The sequence below is a fragment of the Aythya fuligula genome, chromosome 20, assembly GCF_009819795.1.
Source record: "Aythya fuligula isolate bAytFul2 chromosome 20, bAytFul2.pri, whole genome shotgun sequence".
NCBI lineage: Eukaryota > Metazoa > Chordata > Aves > Anseriformes > Anatidae > Aythya > Aythya fuligula.
In genome coordinates, this window is record NC_045578.1 from 3,533,619 (window position 1) to 3,557,909 (window position 24,291).

Here is a 24,291-nt window from a genome sequence, read left to right on the forward strand (position 1 = left end):
GGTTGGAGATATCTCACCGGTGGTAACCTCTGTAGGGAAGCCTTCTTTTAAGGGTTGACTCCTCCATTGTTGGGTTTAATTAAGTTTAATGGCTTTGTGTATCAGCTGTTGTGCAAAGGCCTCATAAGGGTAAGTGGCTCAACACAGGCCCCACCTCTTTTGGCTTTGAGTTCTGATAGAAATTTAATTTATGGTCACAACCAGTTTGGGAAAGACTAGTAAACGAACCATCCACTGCTACCAGGAGTAAGTTGTTGTCCTTGTCCTGGTTTCACTGGCAGACACAGACTGCTTCCAGTCTGTAATGTTTTGCCAGGGTTTAGGCAAATGAATTGGTATCTGTCCCTTGTTCTGCTCCCTTGGGAAAGGCACTACAACTGTACATTTCAACACAATTACTAAGAGCCTTTGTAGTTATTTCTGCAGCGTAGTCACACATCTGTTTGAATGCATCCCTGTCATCTTATTTACTTTCAAAGCTATATTGATTGAGGACGTCGCAGTAGCTGGGAGCATAACGATGCTCTATTTGTCCATCAAGTGTGTTTCTTTTCCATGATTTGGCTACAGCTCTGCAAAGCTGATGTAAGTGCAGAGCTGTCATGAAACTAATAAAAGTCATTTTACTTAGTGTGGAGATGAGAATGGGCACTGAGACGGAGTTCAAAATGTCATCTTTTGTCATATAGATTCATTAATATTTCAAAATGTGTTTTTATAAAGCATTCTGTGACAAGGAACCCTTTAAGATCTAATAGAGAGTGTATTTTGGGTAAGTTGCTAATTAATCTTGGTACTTTGGCAGTCTCCCCAAAGGGATCAAACATATATAGACATACTTTTACAGAACTGAAGCAATTCTGTGCCAGAGCTGCCATCACCAGAAGACTAAAACATGATCCCGAAGTCCTGCCAAAGAGGTCTTGGCTGGTTGACAGTTATCGTTCTGAGCGGTTTATGTTCTGTGTAAGTATCTAAGTTAAAAAGTAATTAAACTTTAATACTGCAAAAGCAGTAAAGGCACTGCAAAGCGTCAGGAGCCAGCACCCCTCTGTGTGTATGTGTGGGAGAGTTCCTCCTCGTGCTGTGATAAATGAACAGATCACTACGTTCATGCACCATGCCTCGCCTGCATCCTCGCAGATAGTTTCCAGCAGGTGGTATTGGGAAGGACTTGTTATGGAATATTTTGCATTAGCTGTTGTTAATCATGAAGCAAAAGAAACCTTCCCAGATGAGCACCAGCACCAGTTCAGCTCTGCCCCTTTCCATCCGAAGGGAGAGCTGGACTGCTGGTGCCAGTACCAGCCCTTCAAAGCATCCCCTGTCGCCTCGCAGAGGTAGGACGTGTGGTGCCTCTGTCCTTCGCAGAGGTGTCACTAGGGGGAGGACTCGTCCCAGGGTCACATCGAGGTGAGCAGAGCTTCAGGAGGGTGAATTACCTGCAGGCAGTGCAGATTTCTTTGTGCCATGCATTGTCACAGTGGCTGCTGTCTTCCTCTGTCCACTATATGCCCTTTTTTTAGTGACCCTTCTTACAAGAGAAGCCATTTGCAGCTGGAAAATGTGTGTCAGACTGACACGCTTTGGCTCCAGTGAGCGTCCTGCTCCTGTTCCTGTTTTTGTTTTCTGTAAGGAGATGGTCAAGGAGATCCTGAGTGCTGCAAGGTAAAGCTGAACCAGGGGTGGTCTCTTGCACATTTTTGAGCTATCTGGTCCCGAGCCAGCACAGCCCTGTGACATGTTGTAACTCTAGGTATGTAAACTGGCCCTCTGAAGCTGAAGGGGGAACACTTGGATGCTTAAGTGCTTTGCTGGGTCAGGGCCAGTGCTCTACATTTTTTGTACCAAGATTTTTAATTCCTAGACCTTTCAGATGGTTGTGGACATGGATTATTGTATCCCAGCTTTCATTTTTGAGAGCCTCTTGCATTGGGAGAGCTCAAAAAGAAACTGTTTTATTTCAGAGGATCTGAAGATGTTGACAGCATCCATAAATAGTCTCTGCTGTTCTTTGGAAAGGTGTCTGATGCGATAGTAAAATGTGGCCTTCTCCAGTGATTGCTTTAAGCCATGTTTCTCGCTTTCCTCTTGCTTGTATGAGATGGTTGAAAATTTAAAAAGAGCTGTTTAAATTTTTCAGGTCCTCCTGACTGCATTTAGGCTGAGTGCTTGAAATCCCATGGCATGAGTTTCTGCTTGTACTTGTGCTGAGCACGTTGTGTGCTTATGTTGTGTTTCATTCGGACAGGCCCCTGTCGCTGGGCCTTGCAGGGTCTCTTTGGAACATCATGCGTGCTGCTAACTGCTCACATTTGCTCATTTTTTTGTCTTCAGATGAGGGTTTCTCCTGTATTTCTTGGTGCATTTTAATGGCTCCTCTGTATTTTGCAAAAAAAAGGTGTCTATCAGGCAGATGTCTGCACATCCATAGTGATGCCAGGCTGGCACAGGGAAGCTGCCCTCGTAGGTGTCCCAGTCTTTAAATTCCACCACTCCGAGCACAGCACAAACACACAAAAGCTCTTCCTTGCCTCTTCGTTCTGATTCTGAGGATGCAGACTGCTCATTCTGCTCACTGCTGTTCAGCTAATTGTGCCGATGACCATGTAGCACATCCAAAATATCAGAGGAAGCACACATCCAGTGTGTTGCTGGGAAGAAATAAGAAAATCAGAAGGTCACATAGGCTTTAGCTGGTACTGGAGACAGCTGCTGGCCAGAGCTATGCAAGGTTGGGATCAATGGGTAGCATTAACAGCCCTGTGTCTTGGATGGACTTGCTGAGTTAGATACATCCCACATTGCAGTGATTTTCCATGGCAGAGTAATTTCCTAGCCTAGTAAATTAAACTTGCCATCTGCCACATGGGGAGTTGATAGTTTTTAAAGAGATGTGCACTGAGAGCGAACCTCCCAAGTGTGCTCTGCTCAGCCTGGCAAACGCAGCCCCGTCGGCAGCTCCGTGAGCAGGTACGGAGCGCATGGAGAGCTGTGCTTGGAGGCAGGCTCGTTGCTGTGTATTTAATAACAGCACAGGCAGAAGGGGAGGAAACACCTGTGGTTGTGATGAGCCGGTGACCATCGTATGGGCTTGAGCTGTATTCATGTGGCAAAATATTTTCTAAATGTCAGGCTGGAAGTTTTGGGTAGCGTTTGGTGCTGTGTTCACAGCGGGCTGCTGGATAATGGTTTGGAAATAATAGCAAGAGTGTGGGGAGTTTTGTTGGCAGGTGGTGAAAGATGAGGGCTTCTGCAGTGCAAAACCAAATGCCAACCTGAGCAGTGTTCGCTGACAAGGACGTGCTTACGAGCCCCCGTAGAAAGTGGTGGGTCCCTCTGTTGCTGTTTGGGGATAGGGGAGGGATGGGGTTTGTCTGCTTGTTTCTGCTTTCCCTTAGCCTGCATTGAAAGGTCACTTTGCAAAACTTACAGCATTAGAGAGGAGTAAAGATTTCCCTGCAGGAAAGAATGAGGATCTCCTGGCAGGATTTCTCAGCAACCCCCGAGCAGAACAGGGACTCGAACCACGCTTCCTTCCCCTGGGACAATGTGCACTCTGTCACATCACGATGCTTCTCTCTGTGGATTCTGCAAATTGAAAAGATAATGCTGGCAAGTGGCCGGATCGGTGAATCTACAAAGCTCAGCCCAGTGCAATTTCCAACTTTTTTTTTTTTTTTTTTTTTTTTTGCTTAGCAATGCTGTTTATTTCAGTGTTCCAAGCTAACAATTTTACTGATGTGTACTTTTTTTTTTTTTTTTTTAAAGTTTGAAAGCTAAACTTCAGTAGTTGACATTTGAGTGACTTGGAATTCTAATTTCTCATTATTTGCTGATAAATGTTCTCAAAAGATGATAACCTTCATCCCTGCAACATTAAGTCTGGTCTGGTGAATCAGGGACTGCAGCTAAAAGACACACAGTGCCTAGGCAATTTGAGCTTTTTTCAAACACATACTGCTCTTAAATCTCCTAAATTATTAAATTTGACTTTAACAAAATCTCCTTAAATAGGCTGCATTATGCAGTAGCTGCCTTTTGAATAGCCTAAAGAAAATCCTATTGCGTGTCCCTCCTGAATTGAGGAAAATTGGCTTTGTTGTGCAGAGGAGACATCTGGCTTCGGAAGTGTTGGGAGGAGCAGCCAGGTCAGGGAACTGGCAGGAGCAATTTTGGTTTTGGTCTTACAAATGCATGCAAGTAACTTGAGGTGTCAGTGCAGCCTCTTGGTGTTTGAGAATCCCGTGTGTATGTGGGTATAATCCACACTGACAAAATGAAAGTTTTGGGGAAGGGGTATTTTTGAAGAAGATGTCAAGAGAAAGGACGGTGCCCCCAGTACTGATTCTCCAAGAGTTGTCTCATCTTTGGCACTGTTCTTTGAGCCTTAGCTACTGGGATGTTCTGTGAGAATCTTTGCTTTCATTTCTTTACAAAAGGTTGTTTTTTTTTTTTCCTCTGGTGTTTAGAGCGAGGAGCTTGTAAAAGCAAAGTGGAAATGCTCCAGAATAAACAGGGCCATACCAAGAAACCAAATCATTATTATCTTTTTTTTTTTTTTTTTTTTTTTTTTAAGTGTGACTTTGTTTTTAATTTTGGAGAGAATTGTATTTGGAAGTGGAGAGGGAAAGGTGCATATTTCCAGATTTTTATTATTATTATTTATATTTTTTACTCTTTTTTTTGTTGTTGTTTTGAAGCGGGAAGGGAGAGGCTTGGATGCATTGCTGAGGGTCCATTGGTGTTCTTTCCTCTTGTGATCTCAGTACATCCAGTGGTACCAATATTCCTCACCAGAGTTATATTCCTGTAATTGGGCATTATGGATAGAGCAAGAAAACATCACTGCTCATGGATGCTAATCTGCATTCTGCTACCGATTTATCTTGTGTTCTCATGCAGCTCACTTAATTATGGCATCTTTTTATTTTCCAAGAATTTAGGATAATAAGGTATTGACTTTTTTTTGAGGAAAACATTAAGACTGATTGGCCCTTCTGATATATGGTTAAGTAGCTACCCCGGGGAAAAATGAATCTCTGCGTCCACCAAAGCAGCAGACCGATATATGGATCGGTCCGTATGGATCGCAGCCCCCTGAGGGGCTGCCAGTTGGCCTCTGGTAACAAAAAAAGAGCACAGGTATATAATGTCTTTCCCAGCCCTGAATGTTCACTGGCTGTGTCTGAATGAAACAATCAAAGCTGGTGTCTACTGCCTTCAGCCAGGCCTGGCCCACGAGCTCGGTGTGTTATACGGCCTGTTCTTGGTTTTGACTGCCTGAATGTCCTCCAGACCCTTCATCTCAGGCAGGAAGCCTGCCAGTGCAGCACAGCATTTAGCAAGCAGATAGCCTCTGAAAAATTGCAGTGCCAGATCTTTTCCCCACGTGTACTGCCTCATCTTTATTGCCTTTAAAATCTGGTAACGTCTTATTTCTGTCACTAGTTCATGCTAGATTGTGGTGAATGTGGGAGGGAGCTTTTATTTTTATTTGTTCTTTTCTTCTGTCCTGGCTGCCAGCAGAATGGTGCTGAAACAAGCAGCAGGCTGAAACGAGCACAAATGCCCCATTGCAACCCTAGTCCCGAGCAGGTTCTTGGAAGTGGGTTCCTCTCATTAGGCTTTTACCCTGACAAGAGCATCCTCCAAAGCACTGCTTGTAGAGGAACCAAGCGTGGAAAAAATCCCCTCCTCCTGCAGCGGAGAGCACACTTGCCGGTGATTTGCAGAGTCCTTGCTTAAACAAATTAAGTAATGATGTTTTAGGGCATGAAGAAACCTGTATGGACGTGAACCCTGCACATATTCCCAGCTCTGCAGGCAGGCTTCTTCAGCATCCTGAGTGCCAGTCCTCGGCTTTCTGCTGTTCTTACCTGTAGGGCTCAGGCTGACCTAACGGTAAGTGTAGGTGCAGCTGTATTGCATAAAGTGGTTTCTGTGGGGTTTAGCTCATCCCGTGTTTTCGGCCAGATTGAGTGGTGGTGGTTTAAAGTGCTCGTGTCTTGGAATAGCTGCTTCCATGCTGTGAAGGAGGAGGATATGCCAGCATAGCTAATGTGATAAAACTTTCTGTAGTGTAGACAAGCGCTCGGTAGCAGCAGAATGAAGTTAACAGCCCGTCTGATCGATGCAACAGCTGCTGCTCAGAGCCTTGGGAATAGTCATGGACTTGTATAGATTTCTTGACTTCTCCTTTCTGCTGCTTAAAGCAGGACATCTGAGCTGTGGGTGAAGAAGGGTGTGAAGGATAATAAAAATTAAAAAGAGGAGGTGGGGAGTCAGCAGGAGGGGTAGAATGATGGGATTTCTTCACAGTCGGTGTTGTCTCAGTTGCTGTCTTCCAGGGAGTTTTTATTCTTTCTCAGCAAGCAAGGTAGTGAAACCTCAAAGTCAAAAGCAGAACTTCCAAAGCAGGGATGAAGATCTGAGTGTAGCACCAACAGCCTGTGCATTTGGTTTTCCCTTACTTTCATTTTGGCAAGAGATTTCCAGCACCTCTCAGTCCCTGGTGACGAGCTCTTTTTCTGGAGGTGAGACCCAGTTCAGCTTCTGAGGAGGAGACTTACTGCTCCACCTAGCAGGTGATAAGCTGGCAATTCCTTTGCCATTTTCTGTTTCCCCGTGAGCTGGAGGTAGTGACAGGAAGGCTGGCCTGCACTGGGAATTACTGGGGCTGTATGTTCCAGATGCCATAAGGACACAACAACGCCTTGCATTTGCAAACTACTGCTTAGCTTGTTTAGAAGTTGGCTAGAGAGAAGGATGTTGGCTGTTTCAAGGGTTAAGAAATAAAAGTTATCATTAAAAATGAGGCACGAAAAAACAAAGCTCATTGATAATTTCTTGCGCTCAAGAAGGCCTTAACAGATAATCTACATCTGGTAGATGAGCAAAATGTGTCTCATGTGTGACAATTATTTTTAAACGTGCTAATATGCAAGCTGTTGTGAGTTATTTAAAGCTTCCTGGATGGAAAGTATCCTGCTGTATCTGTGGAAATCTGCTTTTTTACTAGGAGAGAGGAACAGGTGCAGTCTACTTGGGATGAAACTGGTTTGCAGTGCAGAATGGTTTATTCTAAAACACCGAAAACTGCAAGAGCCTGATGAGCTAGGATGTTTGGTGGGAGTACACTGAGTAAGATTGCCTCTGTCATCCAAGGTTGTAAAATATGATTTAGATGCCACATAAATGCTTTACATATTGTAATTAACTAGCCTTGCAAACTTTTTCTCATCCATTTGTCACAGGAACTTAATTTAAACTGTAAAATACCATTTGTTGTGATCACTTTTTGGCTGGAAAATCTTGTTCTTGGGTTTGTAAATCTCCTCTTTGCTGTTTTTTTGGCAAGGCCAGAGCGAGGGAGGGTGAGGAGGAAATTCCTTCCTGGTCCAGAGCATTGCAGGGGGTGTTGGGTGCACAGGGAGGGTGTGGGAGCAAGGGCAGGGGCTGGTGGGCAGGGGATTTTGCTCTGTGTTTGCTTCTATTTCATTATTCTGCCTTGGCCATGCCTGGAGGCAGGAGGGCAGGTTTACAGGCCAGGAAACTGGTGTCTGGTGAGACGACTTCGGTGCCTGCCACGTTGGATCCTGCTCACGTTCCCCTGTCACCGACAGCAATATTGGGCCTTGGCAAGGCCGGCCAAGGGAATGTCTTGAAAGAGCTGATTGATTAGTCTGGAGGCACTGGGTTGTAGCAGGGAATATTGAATTCAGCTTCTGAGCAAGATGATTGTGCAGGATAGATTTCTGTGGTCTTTCCGGGCCAGCATGAGCTGGCTGTGACTGCTGGAAGGCCCCAGGAGCCTGGGCAGTCCCGGATAACACGGCTGGCCTGTGGGGGCTGTCACTGGGCCTGCTCTGCACACAGAATCATTAAGGTTGGAAAAGGCCTCCAAGATCATCTGGTCCAACCATCCCCCTACCACCACCATCACCCACTAAACCATGTCCCCAAGCACCACGTCCAACCTTCCCTTGAACACCCCCAGGGACGGTGACTCCACCACCTCCCTGGGCAACCCAGTGCCTGACTGCTCTTCCTGAGCAGAAATGTCTCCTCATTCCCAACCTGAACCTCCCCTGGCACAACCTGAGGCCATTCCCTCTGGTCCTATCACTGGTTAGCTGTGAGGAGAGGCCGACCCCCAGCTCCCCACACTTTCCTTTCAGGGAGTTGCAGAGAGCAATGAGGCCTCCCCCGAGCCTCCCCTTCCCCAGACCAAACACCCCCAGTTCCCTCAGCCGCCCCTCACAGGATTTGTGTTCCAGAACCTTCACCAGCTTCATAGGCCCTGCACAGGCCCTGCAGGCAGGAGCTCTGCACAGGATTTCTCCTGCTGACAGTGTGGTGCTCAGCACCAGAAAGGGCATCAGGATAGGTTTCAGGTAGAGGTGGATGTCCAATTTACGAGGCTGCCTTGGGAGGTTGACTGTTCAGCATATTTTTAAACCAAGAAAGAGTTGTGGAGATGCTCATGTGTCCTTGCATGGGCAGTTGGCACATCCGAACACATCAGCCATGCTGTACCAAGTCCCTTTTATCCCAGAAGGGGCCAGTGCTTTGCACTCTGAAACCTTGCAGCTAGCTGCCAGCTGGGAACCTCAGCCCCACTGCTTTTATGTGCATCGTTCCGGCAGTGCTGTGGCTGTTTAACATTAATGTTTGTTCTCAAAAATAGCTTTTTAAAGCCACAGTCGAGGCTTTGCCTTATCTTCCCGTCCCCTTGCAACTGAAACACATGAAACACGTCTGCGTGTGCCACGTGCAGAGTGCTGCAGTTACAGCTTGGGGACTGAGGGAAACTAGAGCTTTCTTAGTTGTCTCTGGTTTTCTTTTGCTATGCCTAAAGCCTTTGTATGTTTTAAGTAAATGTTTGGCATTTGATGCTTCTTCAGTGAGAATACTGGTTAGTGCTCTTGGAGGATACTTGTTTTGTTTGTCCTTAACTTAGGAAAGGGAGAGAGTCCTTTTTTTCCCCCTCCTCTTGTCTTCCCCAGAGAATTTGCAGTTTGATCCTTTTGAGGTCAACGGGCTGTGTGAAAGTCCAGGCTTTTAAGTTAAGTCACAAGTTAAATTCCTCCATTAAATACTGGTCATGACACTTCCTTCATGTCCACAGCTTTGCAGGGCTCTGTGGGTTATCCGAATCTTTTATAATTCTGTTTATAATGTGTCAAGGTACGACAGCAAGCTTGTGTATACCTCGCAATATGTATGGAACTGCTCTTGCTTCTGCACTGCCTGCTGCAAACCTGCTGTACGGAGCAGGGAGCACCATGCTCATCTCTTTTAAAGGTTTTTCTCCTTTAACTCTCATAATTTGTCCTTTTGAATAACTTTCTGGGGTGTTCCTAACTTGGGTTCTGCCTGCCAAACTGTTATCAAACAGATCTGTAGCTTACAGGCTCATAAATGGTAAAATGCAAAGAGCAAATGTGGCAGAGGAATGAAAGCAAGCCCTTTCAAAACTCAGTGCTGTGCTGTTGGAGCCGTTCTCTCCATCCCACACCCAACGTAAACACAAAAATAGGGGAACCGTAGGAGTAGAAATGGGGGTAGATTAGCACTTGCTTCGTGGCTTTGCATGCTGTTAGTTTTCTTTTCATAAAAGCTGTGACAGTAATTGGAAGAGACTTCTGCTGTGGTGCTCTGGACGCCCTGCCCTGTAGTAATAAATGACAAGTTACTCTCCTATAACCAGGAGACCTGTTAGCTGCAGCGTGCTGTGTTTTCTTGTTTTTTAACAAGCAACAAATGGCACATAGCCTAGGAATTTATTTCATAGTTTGACTATTTTTTACAATTCAAAAAAAAAGGCTCGTTTAGAATTTCCCATATTCTTGGCATATGTTTTTTTAGCCCAGCTTTCCTGGTAGCATTTGTTGCTAATGCAGCGTGTGATCCGTGTGATTGCGGTCTCACAGGCCTTGGTAGGTGAGAATTTTCAGAAGTGCATTTATTTTTTTGCCATATCCCTGTGGTTGGAGAATAGTCTTAATGCTGAGGATTACATACTGCGAGCTGCTGTTTTATAATGTATTCCTTCACTAAATCAAATGTGCTGGCAGGTCAGGTTATCCAGCAGCCTTGCTGCTGTCGTGTGTATGCCAGAGGGGAGATACCAGTGCTCTGAAATGCCAGTAGCCTGTGTGGTGTGATGCCACCTGTATATTTTTGTCTCCTGGACTTCCAAGAGCAGTGAAATGATGATAGCACTAAAGCTCCTGATGCTTCTTCAGTCCTAAAAATAAGTTTGAGTTGCAAAAACTTGTCATTTTCTAAGGTTCTCTCTGTGTGTGCATTTATATTCCCTTTATTTATTTCTATATACATAAAAAGGGAAAGAGAAGCACTTGTCAGGCTGGTGGCATGCTTCATGTTGATAAAACTGTGCCCCTTAAAAAAAATGATGGGTGGGGAAAATGCATCTTTGTGTCTTTGGTAAGCATTTAAACTTCTCACCATGTCTGTTAAAACGTGTAGGGAGGACTGCTGCAGCTCAGGGACCGTCCTGGGTCAGGAGACTCTTACTGTCCTGCTGTGTGCTCTGGGCCAGCCAGCTAACTTGGTGCCTCTCTTCTCTAAGCGGGAAGTACCCAAGGGAGCTTGGAAGGTAATCAGCTTTCCCCTGCAGGCTGCTTTGGGATCAGCTGCCAAACGTGAGCCCTCAGACCCCCTTTGGGGTGCTGCAGGGTGAGCACACCCTCCTGTTCTTGCTCCTCTGCTGATGGCAGTGGGTGACTGCTGGTTTCAGTGTCTTTTCTCATGGGAATGTGTTTGTGTGATACCTTTTTTCACTCACTCACAAAGCCACCTCCAGCCGGCTTCCTAAAACACCTGGGACTGAGAAAAGCATTTCTCATTGCATAAGAATCGAGTGTCTTCCTATTAACAGTGGTGTGTTATTTTTTTTAACATGAATTTAGGTCGTGCCTTTGTCTCTTCAACATTGCAGACATAATCGCCACAAAGGCTTGTTTCTCTGTGGCTTTTCTCTTCCACAACTGCAGTGAATCAAAGACATCTTGGTCCATTTCCCTCCATCCAGCTCAGCAGGACGGAGACTGAAGAGAGCTGCTGTTCCGACCTACATGGCTACCCCGTGCTAGGTTCTCAATAAGAAAGCTTCAATAAGAAGACAGTGGCTGAATTGGCAGGGGTTAATCCGTTGCTTGCCATTTAAAGCAGTCGGGCTGCATGTCTTGTCCTTTACTGAAAAGGGTAAAGGTAGGTTGTGTAACCCAGCCAGCCTGCTCTCCTTTTTAGCTTCCAAAACAGGGAGGTGAGCACATCTGGCAATTAGCAGCACATCTCAGTTACTGCAGGGAGCACGTTTACTGTCTCAGAGAGAAATCTTGACCATTGATACTGAATGGCATTTTGTGTAGTCATTCTGGATAAGAAAGAAATAAACAAAACTGCCAGAAAACCACAGGGTCAGCACTACAGTTAGTTATTGTTTGTTCTCTTCTCCCACGTGGACTGATAATGAGCCTTTCTGCCTCATTTAGTTATATGGTTGATAGATATATGTGGGAGTGTATGTATGTATCTACTATCCTTGCTTGAACAGAATTCACTTGTATTTATTTTTTGTACTATTTTATGGCCTTTGTTTTGTTTTGTTTTTACTGAACTTAAGGAGTAAATGCTCTGAGTAGGCAACCGAGCGGCTCCTAGGGCATGGCTGGGCTGCAGCATTCTTCTCCCTCCTTAATAAAAAGCTGTCACTGCCTGGGAATATTCTCACACATTCTCATTTCAGAGGCTGTGCTTGGTGGTGGTGGGAGCTTTCTCTTCTGAACTGGACCGGAGTTTGGTAGCTGGGACCCTTGGGTGTTCTGCTATTTCTGTCCGCTTGTGAAGTGCTGATGACACTTGGCTCCTTTGCAGGGCTGTCGTAAACACAGCAGGCTTGGTTTGGCACTGAGAAAATGCAGAGAAGCCTCTTTGAGATTCCTGGTAGCAGTGTTGTTGTGGCAGCTTCCAAAATTGCCAAACCCAATTCAAATTGCTGCTGGTCTGTGACATGATGGTAAAATGTGTGCAGCTGGTGCCTGCATCGCGTGTAAAAGACACATCATGAACATGTTAAGGGTAAAGGATGGACTGTGAGAAATGACAGGGGTTAATAATGCTCTGATGCTGAGGGTTTGTACCGCTGGGGTGGCTTGGCTCCTCCTAATGTGTTCTGCGTGTGGTCTTGCTCTTCAGAAGCCTTGGTGAGGAGGCAGGAATTGCTGCTTTGTGTAGGATCAGTGCTGCTTCTAGTGGGCACCTGGACAGTCCTTTTTCCGAGAAAGCTGTAAGAACGTAGACAGGGATCCGGGTGTGATGTGTATAGAGGGAATGGTTTTTCTTTACTGCTGCTCAGCCAGGAGAGGGCTTGTGTTGTTGCACAAGCTTGTGAAATGCTATTTTTTTTTTAATACACGTGAATGGAAACATCTTGCATGAATGCAGTTTTCCTGCGCACGTTTTTCTTGCATTTGTGCACACACACTAAACCCTCTGTTTCACAGAACAGAAAATGGGTAGATTTTGTGGCAATTTTTTGTTTCTGAAGGATCTTTCTGGGTTACGCGCACTGTCACAGTGCGCCGCCAAGTAACAGCAGCTGGTTTGCAGAAGTGACTAGCAATGGGAAGAGGCTCAGCCTGGGAGATGGCTTGAAAAATCCTCTGAACGGCCTCATTCTTGGAAAACATTGAGTAGCTGGGCTCTCAAAAAGCAGGCTAGCGTGATGCTGAGGTGAAATGGCATGTGGTGTCTGGAAACCTTGGAAGCAGGTGGGAGGTGAGAAGTGAACATTCACTTCCAAATGCGTAGAAGTTCACGTCCCTAATGTTTATCCTTTCGGCTGCATTGTGTCTGTTTTTTTAGGGAAGATAAAGGAGGTGAACTGCAAAGAGAGAGCTGTTCCTTTGTGATTTCAAGGGATCTGGGAATCCGGGTCACTTTGGGTCCTTCCTTATTTCTGCATAGCACCTCTACTCCTAGCCCCGCTTACGTTAGGTGATAAAGCACTTGTTTTCAGGAGAAGCTCCTGGAACTCGTGAAAGCAAATCTTTTTGAGCGTTTAAAACCCTTTTTGTGACTCCTGCCAGGGACTGTTCTGCAGGGAGCTGTTCCCTGACCTTTCAGCCAGCGGTTCGGCATTTCTCGGGGGGGAGCCCTGACAGCACATCGGATGAGTTTGTTGCTGAAAGGCCAGGGCTGAAGGCTGTTATTTTCCAAGATGATGTGGCAGCTTTGTGGTCCTGCTTGCTAGATGGTTTCCCTGAGAGCATTTACTGGTTAAGCAATCTCCTGGTGGCATCTAGGATCCTTCTTCAGGTGCTGATCAGTGCTGGGAGCAAAGTGCAGTGGATGTGCCTCTCTCTAAAGAGGGATATCGGTGCCTCTCCTGTTCTGGCTTGAACTTGCAGAAATGGGATAGCATCGGTGGGAGGAGTGGGCCGTGCTCTTTCCTGCTGTGTTGAAGAACTGGGTTTTAGTTTTGGTTCTGCCCCTGAGCCTTCTGGCTGACTCCACTCGAGTCAGCTCTTCTCCCAGTGCTTTAACTTCCTCTATTTAACTGCGCAGTTTGCTCTGGAAAAATAGGCTGTGTGAGAGCTGCACGTTAATAACTGCATCTGAGATCAGAGGAGTCACCGAGTGTGCGATAAATACGATCACCTTAAACTCCAGCGTAGGACATTATAATTATTAGTGTCACGTCTGCTCTCCAACCGAGATGTTCTTAAGCCCAATTTTATTTCAACCAACAAGCAGATCTCTTATTTCACTATTACTCTTTCAAATGAGGAAAGTTGTTCACGCTTGATACTAAATTATCACTGGGTTAAAGAAACAATCATGAAACACAGGAGTGCGTTGAGTACAGCAATAGCAATGTTTTAATTACATGGAAATCAAAACTTATTTTCTCTTTGCTTGAATCTAATATAGGGGTTGGAGGTATGAAAGCTGGGAGCGTGACAAAACTACTAAAAAGGGATAGCACCAGCCAGGGTGCTCAGATGCCTGGGTATTTTGACTTCCCAGCCTGTGACACAGAAGGGATGGATGTGCAGCAGGTTTCTTCCTTTCTTTTTAAGTCATTGTCAAGCGTAGTGCTGACCAAGAAGCAGGTCTTGTTTAGGGTCTCTCTGTCAGTCCATCCATTGAACCTCAGGTCTGCAGAGCTCCTTGTTCCTTTGGATGGCTTTGATTCCTTTCCAGCTCTTTTCCTCACTGCAGCACTCTTGCCACTGCTGACTGGTGTGCTTCCTTGTGCCTCTGGTCCTCTGCTCATCTCTTGAGTAAATCCTGCAGTACCACCAGGGTTGCTTAAGAGGCCCCCTCTCTGTGCTTTTCCCCCATTTGCAGTGTGAATGCTTTTGTAATTGCCGAAGAGATGGTGCCTTGAGGTTTATGACCCTGCCTGAGCCCTTCAGAATGAATTATGGCCTTTCATTTACTGCGAGGGTCACGTTCTCGCTGTAATTGCACCGAAGTGACTTTCCACTACATTTGGTACATGCATGCAGACATGCCATAATTTGTTCTGTAGGACGCAGCCTCCCCATAATTACAAGGAATATGTAAGCTCGCCTGCCTCGAACATGGCATTAGGGCTCTCCCTCTCTCATTAAATCAACATAAATCTCTTGACGTAGTCTTGTTGGTTTCTCCCTTCTGTTCTCCCCCAAGTAATGAACAGAAGTAGTTTGTTGGTGAAAGCTTGCTCTAGTTGGATAATTTTGTACGTTGGCCACACTGGTGCAAGCTGGAGGTAAGCTCACATCGCTGTGTGACATTGCTCTGGTGTAACACAAACACAAGCACTGGAGTTTTCTGGTGGGGGCCTCGTGTTTGATGTCTTGTCCCTCCAGCAGATCCTTTAATACAGAAAGCTGCTCTGCGTGCCTGTGGGATAATTGGGCATTGAGAAACACATAACCCTCCATCACAGGAGACTGGAGTGTGCTGGATGGGGCGCACAGACCTTCCTGAGCCCTTCAGGCTGGGGGTTTGACCGCCTACAACACTGGATGCTCTTAATGCTCTCAGGAAATCTAGAGATTTCTTCTCTTCCCTCACCTTGAGTTGTTTAACAAAGAGTTCCCTACAAATGCTCCAAAGTGTGGGTACCACGTGGCCAGTTTCTAGCCCCCTGCTGTATGGTTTTCAGGTTCCTTCCTTTGTGTCTATGGGGTATCTGCAGGCCAGGTTTTGTATCACCAGTCTATTTTTTTTTTTTTCTTGAGATCTCTTAGACTTTTGATCTCAAGGGCATCTTTGATAAAGAATTTCACAAATTCAGCTCGGTTGTTGTTTGTAGGGGTGGGTTCAGCTGCAGTGTATGCTTAAAAAAGGGCAGCCCTTGCTTCCTTTGGACGAGATTAATTCTTGATACAATTCCCAATGATTTTTGGTATTTATACCTGCATTCGATTTTGGTCTGCATGGTGGCAGCTAGAGGCAGTAATTTGTCTTTGTATGTGGATAGAATTTGCTCACTAACTCCATGCTGTTAGGAAAACATTCCCTTTAAATCCTCTAAACTATTTGCACTAATCCTCATTAGAGTATTCTCTGTGTTTCTGTCATTTGCTTTTGTCCATTGCTGAATTAATCTTGTACCTAAGAACCTTACAAGGGGGATGCTGAAACAGGAAAGGACAGGTGAGAAGATTGCAGATTACTGTTGGTTTTCCACTGGCTGCCCTTTCTCATTGCTGTGTTAACTTCCAGGCTTACCGAGTGAGCCTGACTGCAGGGCAAGGCTGAGTGCTGCTCGAACAGCAGCTTCCATCTGGGTTCCTTTGGAAAGCAGCGTTTGCTGATCTGCCAGCTTTTATTTTTGTTTATTTGTGCCTACCGCGTTTGTCAGGGCACAGGAAAGGGTAGAGTCACGCAAAGAGCTGCCTGAAGACTTGTGGGGACTAAATCAGTGTGCTCAGACCAGATATGAAAGCATGTTTCAGATAGCAGTGCCCGAATCCAGGAGCAGCATGATCCCTTCCCACCCCTTTGACCTCCGCTTCTAAATCCGTGTGTTCAACCAGCAATCACGACCCTCTCTGCTGAGGACTGGCTCCGTCAGGGTCTAGAGGCTGCTTTCTAACAGGGCGATGATAAATGCAGTGTCTGTAACACAGCGTTCCCCAGCTGCTGGGCTAAGTTGTTTGCTTCAGTGGGGTATTTGCATTGCTAACACCTTCCCTAGAGAGCGCGCAGTTTCACGCCTTCTCTTCCCTTTCTCTTTCAGGCCCAGGCCTGCCTGCTTCTCCAGAAGGTTCTGCCGCTTCGTGAGCTGAAGCTCTCCATGACCGAGGAGGAGTGGGAGGAATTGATCAGAGAGAGCATCAGCCAAGTGTCGGAGGTAACAAGCTTCAACGTGTTCAGTGTACGGGGAGCACCTGCAGGACGCTGCTTTCGCTGGAGTGGAGCGTGGCCTCGGAGCTGGAGTCTGAGGCTGTGCTCCCATGGGGTTGTGCCTGCTCACCCCAGGTCTGAGTGGTGTTCATGGGGATTACAGCATTCTTGTAGCACTGCTATTTTTTTTGCAGAGCACAAGATGTGTTTTTGCAGAGCGCAACAAGGTGCCTGGTACAGCTTAGTGCTTGTGTATGGAGCCAAGAGGCGGAGGGACAGAGATTTAGGGGATACACTCGGGTCAGTTTTAGGTTGCTTTAAAAATAAGTTTTGAAATGAAAGGTATTGTGAACACTGACTTAATTTCACAAAGTCTTATGGAGGTTCTGTATTTGAATAAAATTCAAGGACAAATAGAGAGCTGAGGTTTGTTAGACTTCTGGCTCCTGGTGCATTGCAGACCTTCTGGACCAGCCGCCTTTGCTGAAATTATTTACCAGGGAAACCTTTACATACATCGGCAAGCAGTGCATGTATAGAAAAAACAAACAGTGATACAGAAATTGCAGGGCTCCTGATGCAGTGGCAGGCGTGGATCGTACCTGAAGACAGCTTCTGGGTGCAGCTGTTCTGTAGGAGGTGATCTGTGAGGGAGGAGATTGAAGGATGCCATCCAATTAGCTGCTTGGGGATTGACGGGGGGAACCAAACAGCCAAATTAATGTTATGGTGTGGTGACTAAACGCCATGACATGGGACATTCCAGTCCTGGTGTTCACATGTAACTGAAGTATTGGCCTCTTCCTAAGGGTAGCTTTCATTCCTGTTTCCCTAACTGCTGGTTACCTGGTGATTTAGGGCATTCCAGCTTACCATAGTGGAACAGAACAATTAGCCTTGTTTTCTTTTGAGGAGGGACAAATCTAAGCAAGCTTAAATCAAGGAATTCAGAGGTGGTGTTTACAATACTTGATGAAGCAGGTAATCCTGGGCTTCATTAAATGCTTGTATTTAATGGTGACATCAGGAATCCAATGGGTGGAGTTAGCTATGGTTTTATTTTCCAGCTACACAAAACATGCCACTCCTCCCAGCTTGGTTTCTCCATGTTTCTCTGCAGCAGCTAAACGCCTGCAGGACTTCAGTGATTCACTGGGAAACCACAAACGTTTACGATGCCTTTATGCTATCCTCGGCAGGGAAAGTTTAGCATCTTGCAACCCCTCCAATATTTTAATGAGCTTTGCTACCAAAGCTTCCTCAGCGCCTCTCATTTCTGTGGCCATTTGTGTTTAAAGAAAAATTCCTGGGAAATAGTGTCAGTTTGTTTGGGCTGTGCGAGGTGTACCCTGTGGGCAGCAGCCTCCTACACTGTTAGCTGCCAGCGGCACACGGGTGCTACTTCTCTTTTTGGCTGTTCTCAAAAAGCTCTGACATAACATTTTTCCATTCCCATTCGCTCTGTAGGTGGATGTATATGCATTTTTTTCCCTCCTTTCCTCCTGCTCTGCTTTTGCAGCAGCACAGTGCTGGTATGGCTCCTTGGAGTTGGATCGGCTGCTCCTCTTTAAATGTTGCTGCAGTTTGTAGGGATCAAAGACCTTATATTCCGTACAACAGTTTTAACTCATGGCCAAAGGCTGACACTTGTGCTGTAAAACTTTCTAGAGCTGCAGAAGGTATTCCGTGTCTTTTTGCACGTTTTCTCTGAAATGCACACCTGAGTAATAGCTGTAAAAACATGCAGCAGCTTTCTTGTGTAGTAGAACAATATTCGTATCGTGACTGATCTCTTTTGGAGATAATAAAAATCCCACTTAGAAGTCACAGTGAAATCTGGAGGCTGGAAATTGGGCAATTTTGCATCTGTAGAAAAGATACATTTGTCTAAGGGAATAATCCACCATTAAAATAACTTGCTGAGTTTATTAGCTCTGAATTTCCGGGTGAAAATTGTGTGCTTGTCTGAAGGAGGAGCTGCAGGCCAGGTGGAAGTTACAGGCTTGGTGCTGAAATTATGGGGTGAGATTGCTTGGAGTAAGCAATTGCTATTAGTAAGAGCTTGGGCCAAACAACACCATTGCTGTCCCCAGAGTCTGTCCATGCCTCTGCTTATCTAGAGGGTAGGGAGGGCACTTGCAGAGCTGCAGCTGTCTCCTGAAGCTCCATCTTGTTTCAGTGGGTCAGCCCTGATTTCTGAGGAGATGTGTTCACAGGTAGGTGTTGGTGTGGGAGCACTTACCCACGAGAAACTGACTGAGGGCAGCAATTCACAATGCTCTGGAAATCCTAAATGATGAAATTTTATCGTCCTACCTCTAGCTAAAAGATCTGTGTTTGCTGTCATGGGCCTTTCCTGCCACCATATTTCACAAAGAGATCATTTAAGAAGAAAAAATGGTAATGCAGGATTTTATACCCCTCTGACACAGCGAGCCAGTGAAACAGCCTGGGAGGGCCAACTCTGCGACTGAGGAGGCTGACGTGCACTTGTAAGTCAGGCAGTGGCACTGTCCTTAAGCTGCCCCCTGAAGGCTTTCCTCCTGCGCTCTGTGTCCTTGGTCAGGTTTGTAGCTATGGGGCTGGTGGCTCTCGAAGTGCAGGATTGTCATTGCAGGTGTAAGGCTGTGTGAGAGGACAGGAGGCTACCTGCTGCTGTCTGCTTTCCGTCCTGTGCTGCCTCAGTGCGTGCACTGCATACCTACAGACCACCTGGTGAGGAGCCTGGCGGGGTGTGGGGCAGTGATACGTGCTGGAACTGGGGAAAAAGCAACGTGAGAAGACTGCAGCCTTGGATATCATTGAATTATCTGTGCAAAAGCAAGAGGCAGATGAGGGAGAATCAACAGCCAGGAGCTTTAAATGAAGAGACAGCTTCCTGAAATAGCAGCTCCGGCTGCTGTGGGGCAATGGCTCTTGTGCTTACATAAGCTAATGTGACCTTATTTGTTCCCAAGATGCTTAAGCATGCTTATAAAACAGATATCACAGTCATGAGGGGTTCATGTCTGCCACCTCCTTGCTGTCAGCAAGGCAAATCTTGATATCCTTGTGGTTACTGTGGGGTTGACTCGTTCTTCAGAGAGCCCTACTTGCTGTTGGTGACCTTGGCTTTTCCTGCTGGGTCTTTGGGGTAGAAAACATCATCCACAGGCCCTGGGACTGCCCTGTGAGCTGCTTTTATTGAACAGCAGGCCGTGGTGAGGAGCAGAGAGAGAGTTCTAGCACAGTTTTGGCCTCCTATGTCCTCAACAGGCTGCATCACACCAAGCAGAACCTTTGGACGGCTGTTCAAGTTTATTCTGAGGTTGGGAGTCTAGACAGCTCAGTTGTGTTTACAGTACAAAGTGCTGTTGCCTCATGCTGTAAATGACAGAGCTCACCTGAGATGCTGTAGCCTCTGAGAGAGACTCCTTCCTCTTCGAGACAGCTTTGTTCTTTTATCAGCAGGTCTCAAAGCGCTTTACAAAGGAAATTCTAACCAGTGAGTTGCTGATGTAATGATGAAAGTATTCTGCAGAAATCCAAGAGCTGATGCGTTTAGCTGCAGTTGTTCTCCCTGTTTTGCAGATGACATGCTTGGCTGGGAGGCGAGCCAAGAATCGAGCTTTGATCTCCTGGGACATCCCAGAGACCCTCTCTCTGCTTGGATGATCTGACTGTTCCTTAACTTGGCTTCAGAAGAGCTCTGTGTTGGGCACCAGTCCCTGTCCCTGTGCTATCTGCAGGAGGAAGCTGGTGGCCGTGGGTTCAGGCTGCCCAGAGTCAGTGGCAGGACCCGGGAGGCCCAAATTCCCCATATCCCGTAGGGAACAGTCACCGTTTTGGTGAGGGATCTCTTTGCTAGGGATCACACATCATCTTTTTGACTTTATCGTGCTGCTCTCAGTTTGGTCTTTCATCCCTGCTGGTTGTCATTGTGGGCATGTTTTGGTGTTTGTCCCCCTTGTTAGGTGTATTTCTGTTTTCTCTCTGATGGGTTATAAAATCGCTGTCTTGTCTTTAGAGTGATCTTGAAGCCATGCCAATTTTTAGTAACTCAGTGACAGATTTGGGGCAGGAAGCTCCGGGATCTGAATACATAATTTCATTACCTTTTTGTGTCATCCCTTTCCCAGGGACTGGCTTGCCCTCCTGAACCGAGGTGCTTCGTGTAACTCCCAACTTAAGCTGAAACTCCCAGTTACAACATGAAAGTCAGGGGGAAGTGGAAAAGGATTTGAGGAGTGTGCCACAAAAAGCGTATTTTTGTGGCTGGGCAACTTCAAAACAAAACAGCTGTCAGAAAAACTGTTGGTAAAGCTGCTTTCTCTGGCTTGTACACAGCAGTTTCCTGAGGGTTTCCTTTGTCTGACTTGTGCAGTAAGTACGTGAGAGGAAGGGCCCAACTTCACTGGTTTCTTTTTTCTTTCACTTGTTTTGCCAGTGTTGTATCCTGCGTAAAGGACAGGAAGAGCAGAGCGCAGAGCGTTCAGGTTGGTCGGTTGGTCCCCAAGTGCAATCAGGGCATCCTGGGGTGTAAAAACACTCACAGGACCCAGGACCCAGCTTCAGGGCTGGACCAAAGCTGTTTTTCTGTAGAAAGGAGCGAGTGTAGACAGGCAGGGGATTACATGGCCCGGGCGAGGAGTGGTATAGATAACCCTCTTTTCTTTTTTTTATTCATAGATAAACCTCTTTTCCAGGACTCATAGTTTGAAAGTTACTCTATACTCTCTGAAGACTTCCATCATAGGGCATTAGAGGGTTTTGTCGGTGTCGTGTGGTTCAGCAAGGGATTTAAAGACAGTAGCTGGAGCCACTCGGCATGTGAAGAAGCAGAGAGAGTTATGCTACACAGCCTCCTGCCCTTCATTTCTGAAGGGCATCACATTTGATTACTGGTGTCTTCATTTGTATGGAGATAAATTATTAACAGTGACTTCATCAAATCTCTAAGAAAGCCATTCTTCTTTCTTTTTTTCTTGAAGATTGTCTGAACTTTTATCTGTCCATCCTTATAAATTCTTAATTCATTGCCCTTTCTCAGCCTCTCAGCTTGTAAAATGAGGCCAGTCGTGATTTAACTGATATCTTTGACGTGCTTTCAGAGTACTGGATGTCTCTGCGGAGAATTCATTCCCTCTGTTCCCTCCGCTGTCCTGTATGGTTTTTCCCTGCTGCTTTTGCATGCGGTCTATGGAGAAAATGATCAGATCTTTAAACTTGGGAAAGCCCTGGCATTTTCTGTAAGAATGTCATCTTGATTTCTGGGCTCCTCCCTCTAATAACAGCCAAAATAAACATTGCAGAAAAGGACCTTTAATTACACGCTTCAGCATGTGGGTCTGCTTAGTCCCCTACTCTCTCTGTCTACACTTTCAGTCTTCAGAAACTTCAGTGAGAGGGAACGAAGGGAGGAGGGATTGTCCATGCTTTTTTTCCTCCTTTAGTGCTCTTGGCAGCAGCCCTTCAAGTGGGTGGTGTGAGAACCCCTCCCTGTGTGGATGTGCTAATGTAAACTGTGTGCATTAGTGTGAAAAGTGGATCTTGCTCTGTGGATGGATGGAAAGCCCACTCTTCCCTCCTCCCCATCTCATCTTCCATTATTTAGCCCTAAGTTTGAGCGTGTTCAATGAACACGGTCACGAAGGAAGTGTTTGGAGATGGCTCGCCTGGGTTTTATGAAGTTCTGGCTGATTCCTGGCTCTGCCATGGTCTGTGTGGGTCAGTGCTGTGCTCAGCATCCTGAGCCTCTGCAAAATGGTGGGAATAAGGCTGGCATGCCCCTCAGGAGCAAGGGGAGGGTAATTACAGGTGAGACAAGGGTGCTTGCATCAGATAATGACAGGAGCTACGAGCGTGCCGAATGCTGAAATCCTTCATTTGCTTTTCAGTTTGTTATTAGCTCGGTTTGTTATTGCTCTGAACAGCACAGGAGGACTGTTCCCCTCCCACACCTCTCAGCTCACCTGCCTGTTGACATGGGAGATCTTGCGCTTCGGCTCAGGTAATGGGCACGTACTTGTAGGGCCCCAAACCCGCTTAGGGGGGCCCTCAGAGTGTGGCTCCACCACGGGGAGCCGAGCCACAGCAGCAGCAAAACATCAGGTCGTGTCTGTGCTCAGGGACCTTGTGAGCAGCACGGAGCAAAGAGCAAAGCTTCAGCTTTCAGAGCCAGCGTGGAAGCAGTCAGCAAAGCGAGCTCAGGCTTCTTGAGCTCTATCTGAGTGTGACCACGGACGTTCAGCGGGGCGGAAACTTGGCTGAGCTGTTTGCTGCTGGAGAACAGAGCTCAGGGCAGCAGCCCCGGGCTGTGCCAGGGGGTGCAAGGCCGTGCGGGGCGGGTGGAGGTGTGTGTTTTGCAGGAGGCTCCTGGCACTGCGTTCGGCCGTGAATCTGCACATTTATCCGTCAGCATCAGGTCTGTTTGGGGGAGGAGGGGGAAGGATGGAGATAGCACGGCGGGTGGAAAGAATGCAGGTTGGCCGGGCTTCACCGGAGTGCGCAGATCTGTCAGGCTGAGCCCACGGAGGGGAAGGGCTGTTTGTTTTGAACAATGGAGCAGGCTGAAGGACGTGCTGGGAATGCATAAACGTTACACGGTGTTCACATCCAGCGGGATGTGCTCTGCTCTCGATGGCAGGGTGCTCATCCGGACGCCGAGGTACTGCTGTGCCTTGTAAGTCGGGGCTGAGCATGTCCCCACCGCGGTACCTGTGAATGGGAGGAGGAGCAGGAGGCTGAGGTTGCGGGCAGCTGCAATTGGGGAGACTTCCAGAAACACTGCTTTGCTCCCTGAAACAGCTTAGTGCCATTTCCCTGCAGGGAGAGCGGGGCAGTGGCTGGGATGCTGACTGGCTCCAGATGCACACGCAGCACTTGTTGCTCTGTTGCAGCTTTTAGAGGGGTCCTGGGCTTTGGCTAAAATCCAGCCTGGGAATCTGAGGCATGGAGCTACGTGGTTAATGCCCCTTTCTAGCTGCCATCTCCCTGTCCTACTTCTGTGAGTAATTACTGCGGGTATTCACCTCCTGTGCGCCAACAAACTTGTTTTCCGCAGCCCTTGTGGAGGTGAAGTAATGCTGGGGACCGCAGTGAGAGGCGCAGTGAAGGTTGGATCCTGAAATAGCTGGGATAACAGGGCTTAGAAAGAAAAGAAATACTGATGGATAGGTTGCTGAGGATGTGCTGTTCTTGTAGAAATCCTAGAAGCAGAGGACTCTGGATCCAGGAGTGCCATCCACCAGCCACAGCCAGAGGCCCCTGGAAGCAGCGTGTTTGGCACAGCAAGCCCCAACCTCTGCCAGCTGAATCCACGCAGGGTGAGGCAGGAACCGTGTTGCTGCATTGGCTTGTGACGAGGTGGGAGTTCCAGCTGTGGAAACTGCCTCCCTACTTTTTCCTTTTGGAAAGTGACCTGCCCAGATATGCTGACAGCCGAGATGTGCAGGCGCGATTACCTGTCACGGGTATTACCGAGCTGGAACTGGAACCAGGGTTCCCTGAAATTGGGCCTGGCTGTTACTGAAGGAGCAGAGTAACAGAGGCAGAAATGGCAGCAAAAGAACAAGATCAGCAAGTGGTGAAGTGTGGCTCCTGAGTACAAGCCACGTGCTCCCTGCTCTTCGTGTTAGGTGATGGGATTATGCCACTCCTAGTGCTTTTAGAGGGCTGGGGAAGGGAGAGTTGGATGCCTTTGCAAACAGCACATGGCAGAGAATCACAGAACAGGCAGTCTGACAAGCTTGGCTGGGTTTTCACTGGACCCTCCATCACCTACAGCAGAGCTGGAAGCAAAGCCACTGCTTTGTGCCTCAGTTCTGCTGTGTAAAATGGAGATACCTCGTGCAGGGCTTTCGCAATCTAACCGGTGTGTGAGGCTCTCCGAAGGATGCTGCAGATGACTGAAATGCTGCTTTTCTTTTTAAGGCACGT

The 24,291-nt window shown here is 46.9% G+C and overlaps 1 protein-coding gene across 1 annotated transcript in view; it reads left to right on the forward strand.

Moving 5' to 3' along the window:
* Positions 1–24,291, forward strand: part of MYBBP1A (MYB binding protein 1a) — a 59,620-nt gene that overhangs the window by 28,507 nt on the left and 6,822 nt on the right. Inside the window, exon 24 of the mRNA XM_032201134.1 lies at positions 16,268–16,381. Within this exon, the coding sequence (XP_032057025.1) occupies positions 16,268–16,381 (114 nt within the window). The remainder of the gene's footprint in view (positions 1–16,267; positions 16,382–24,291) is intronic.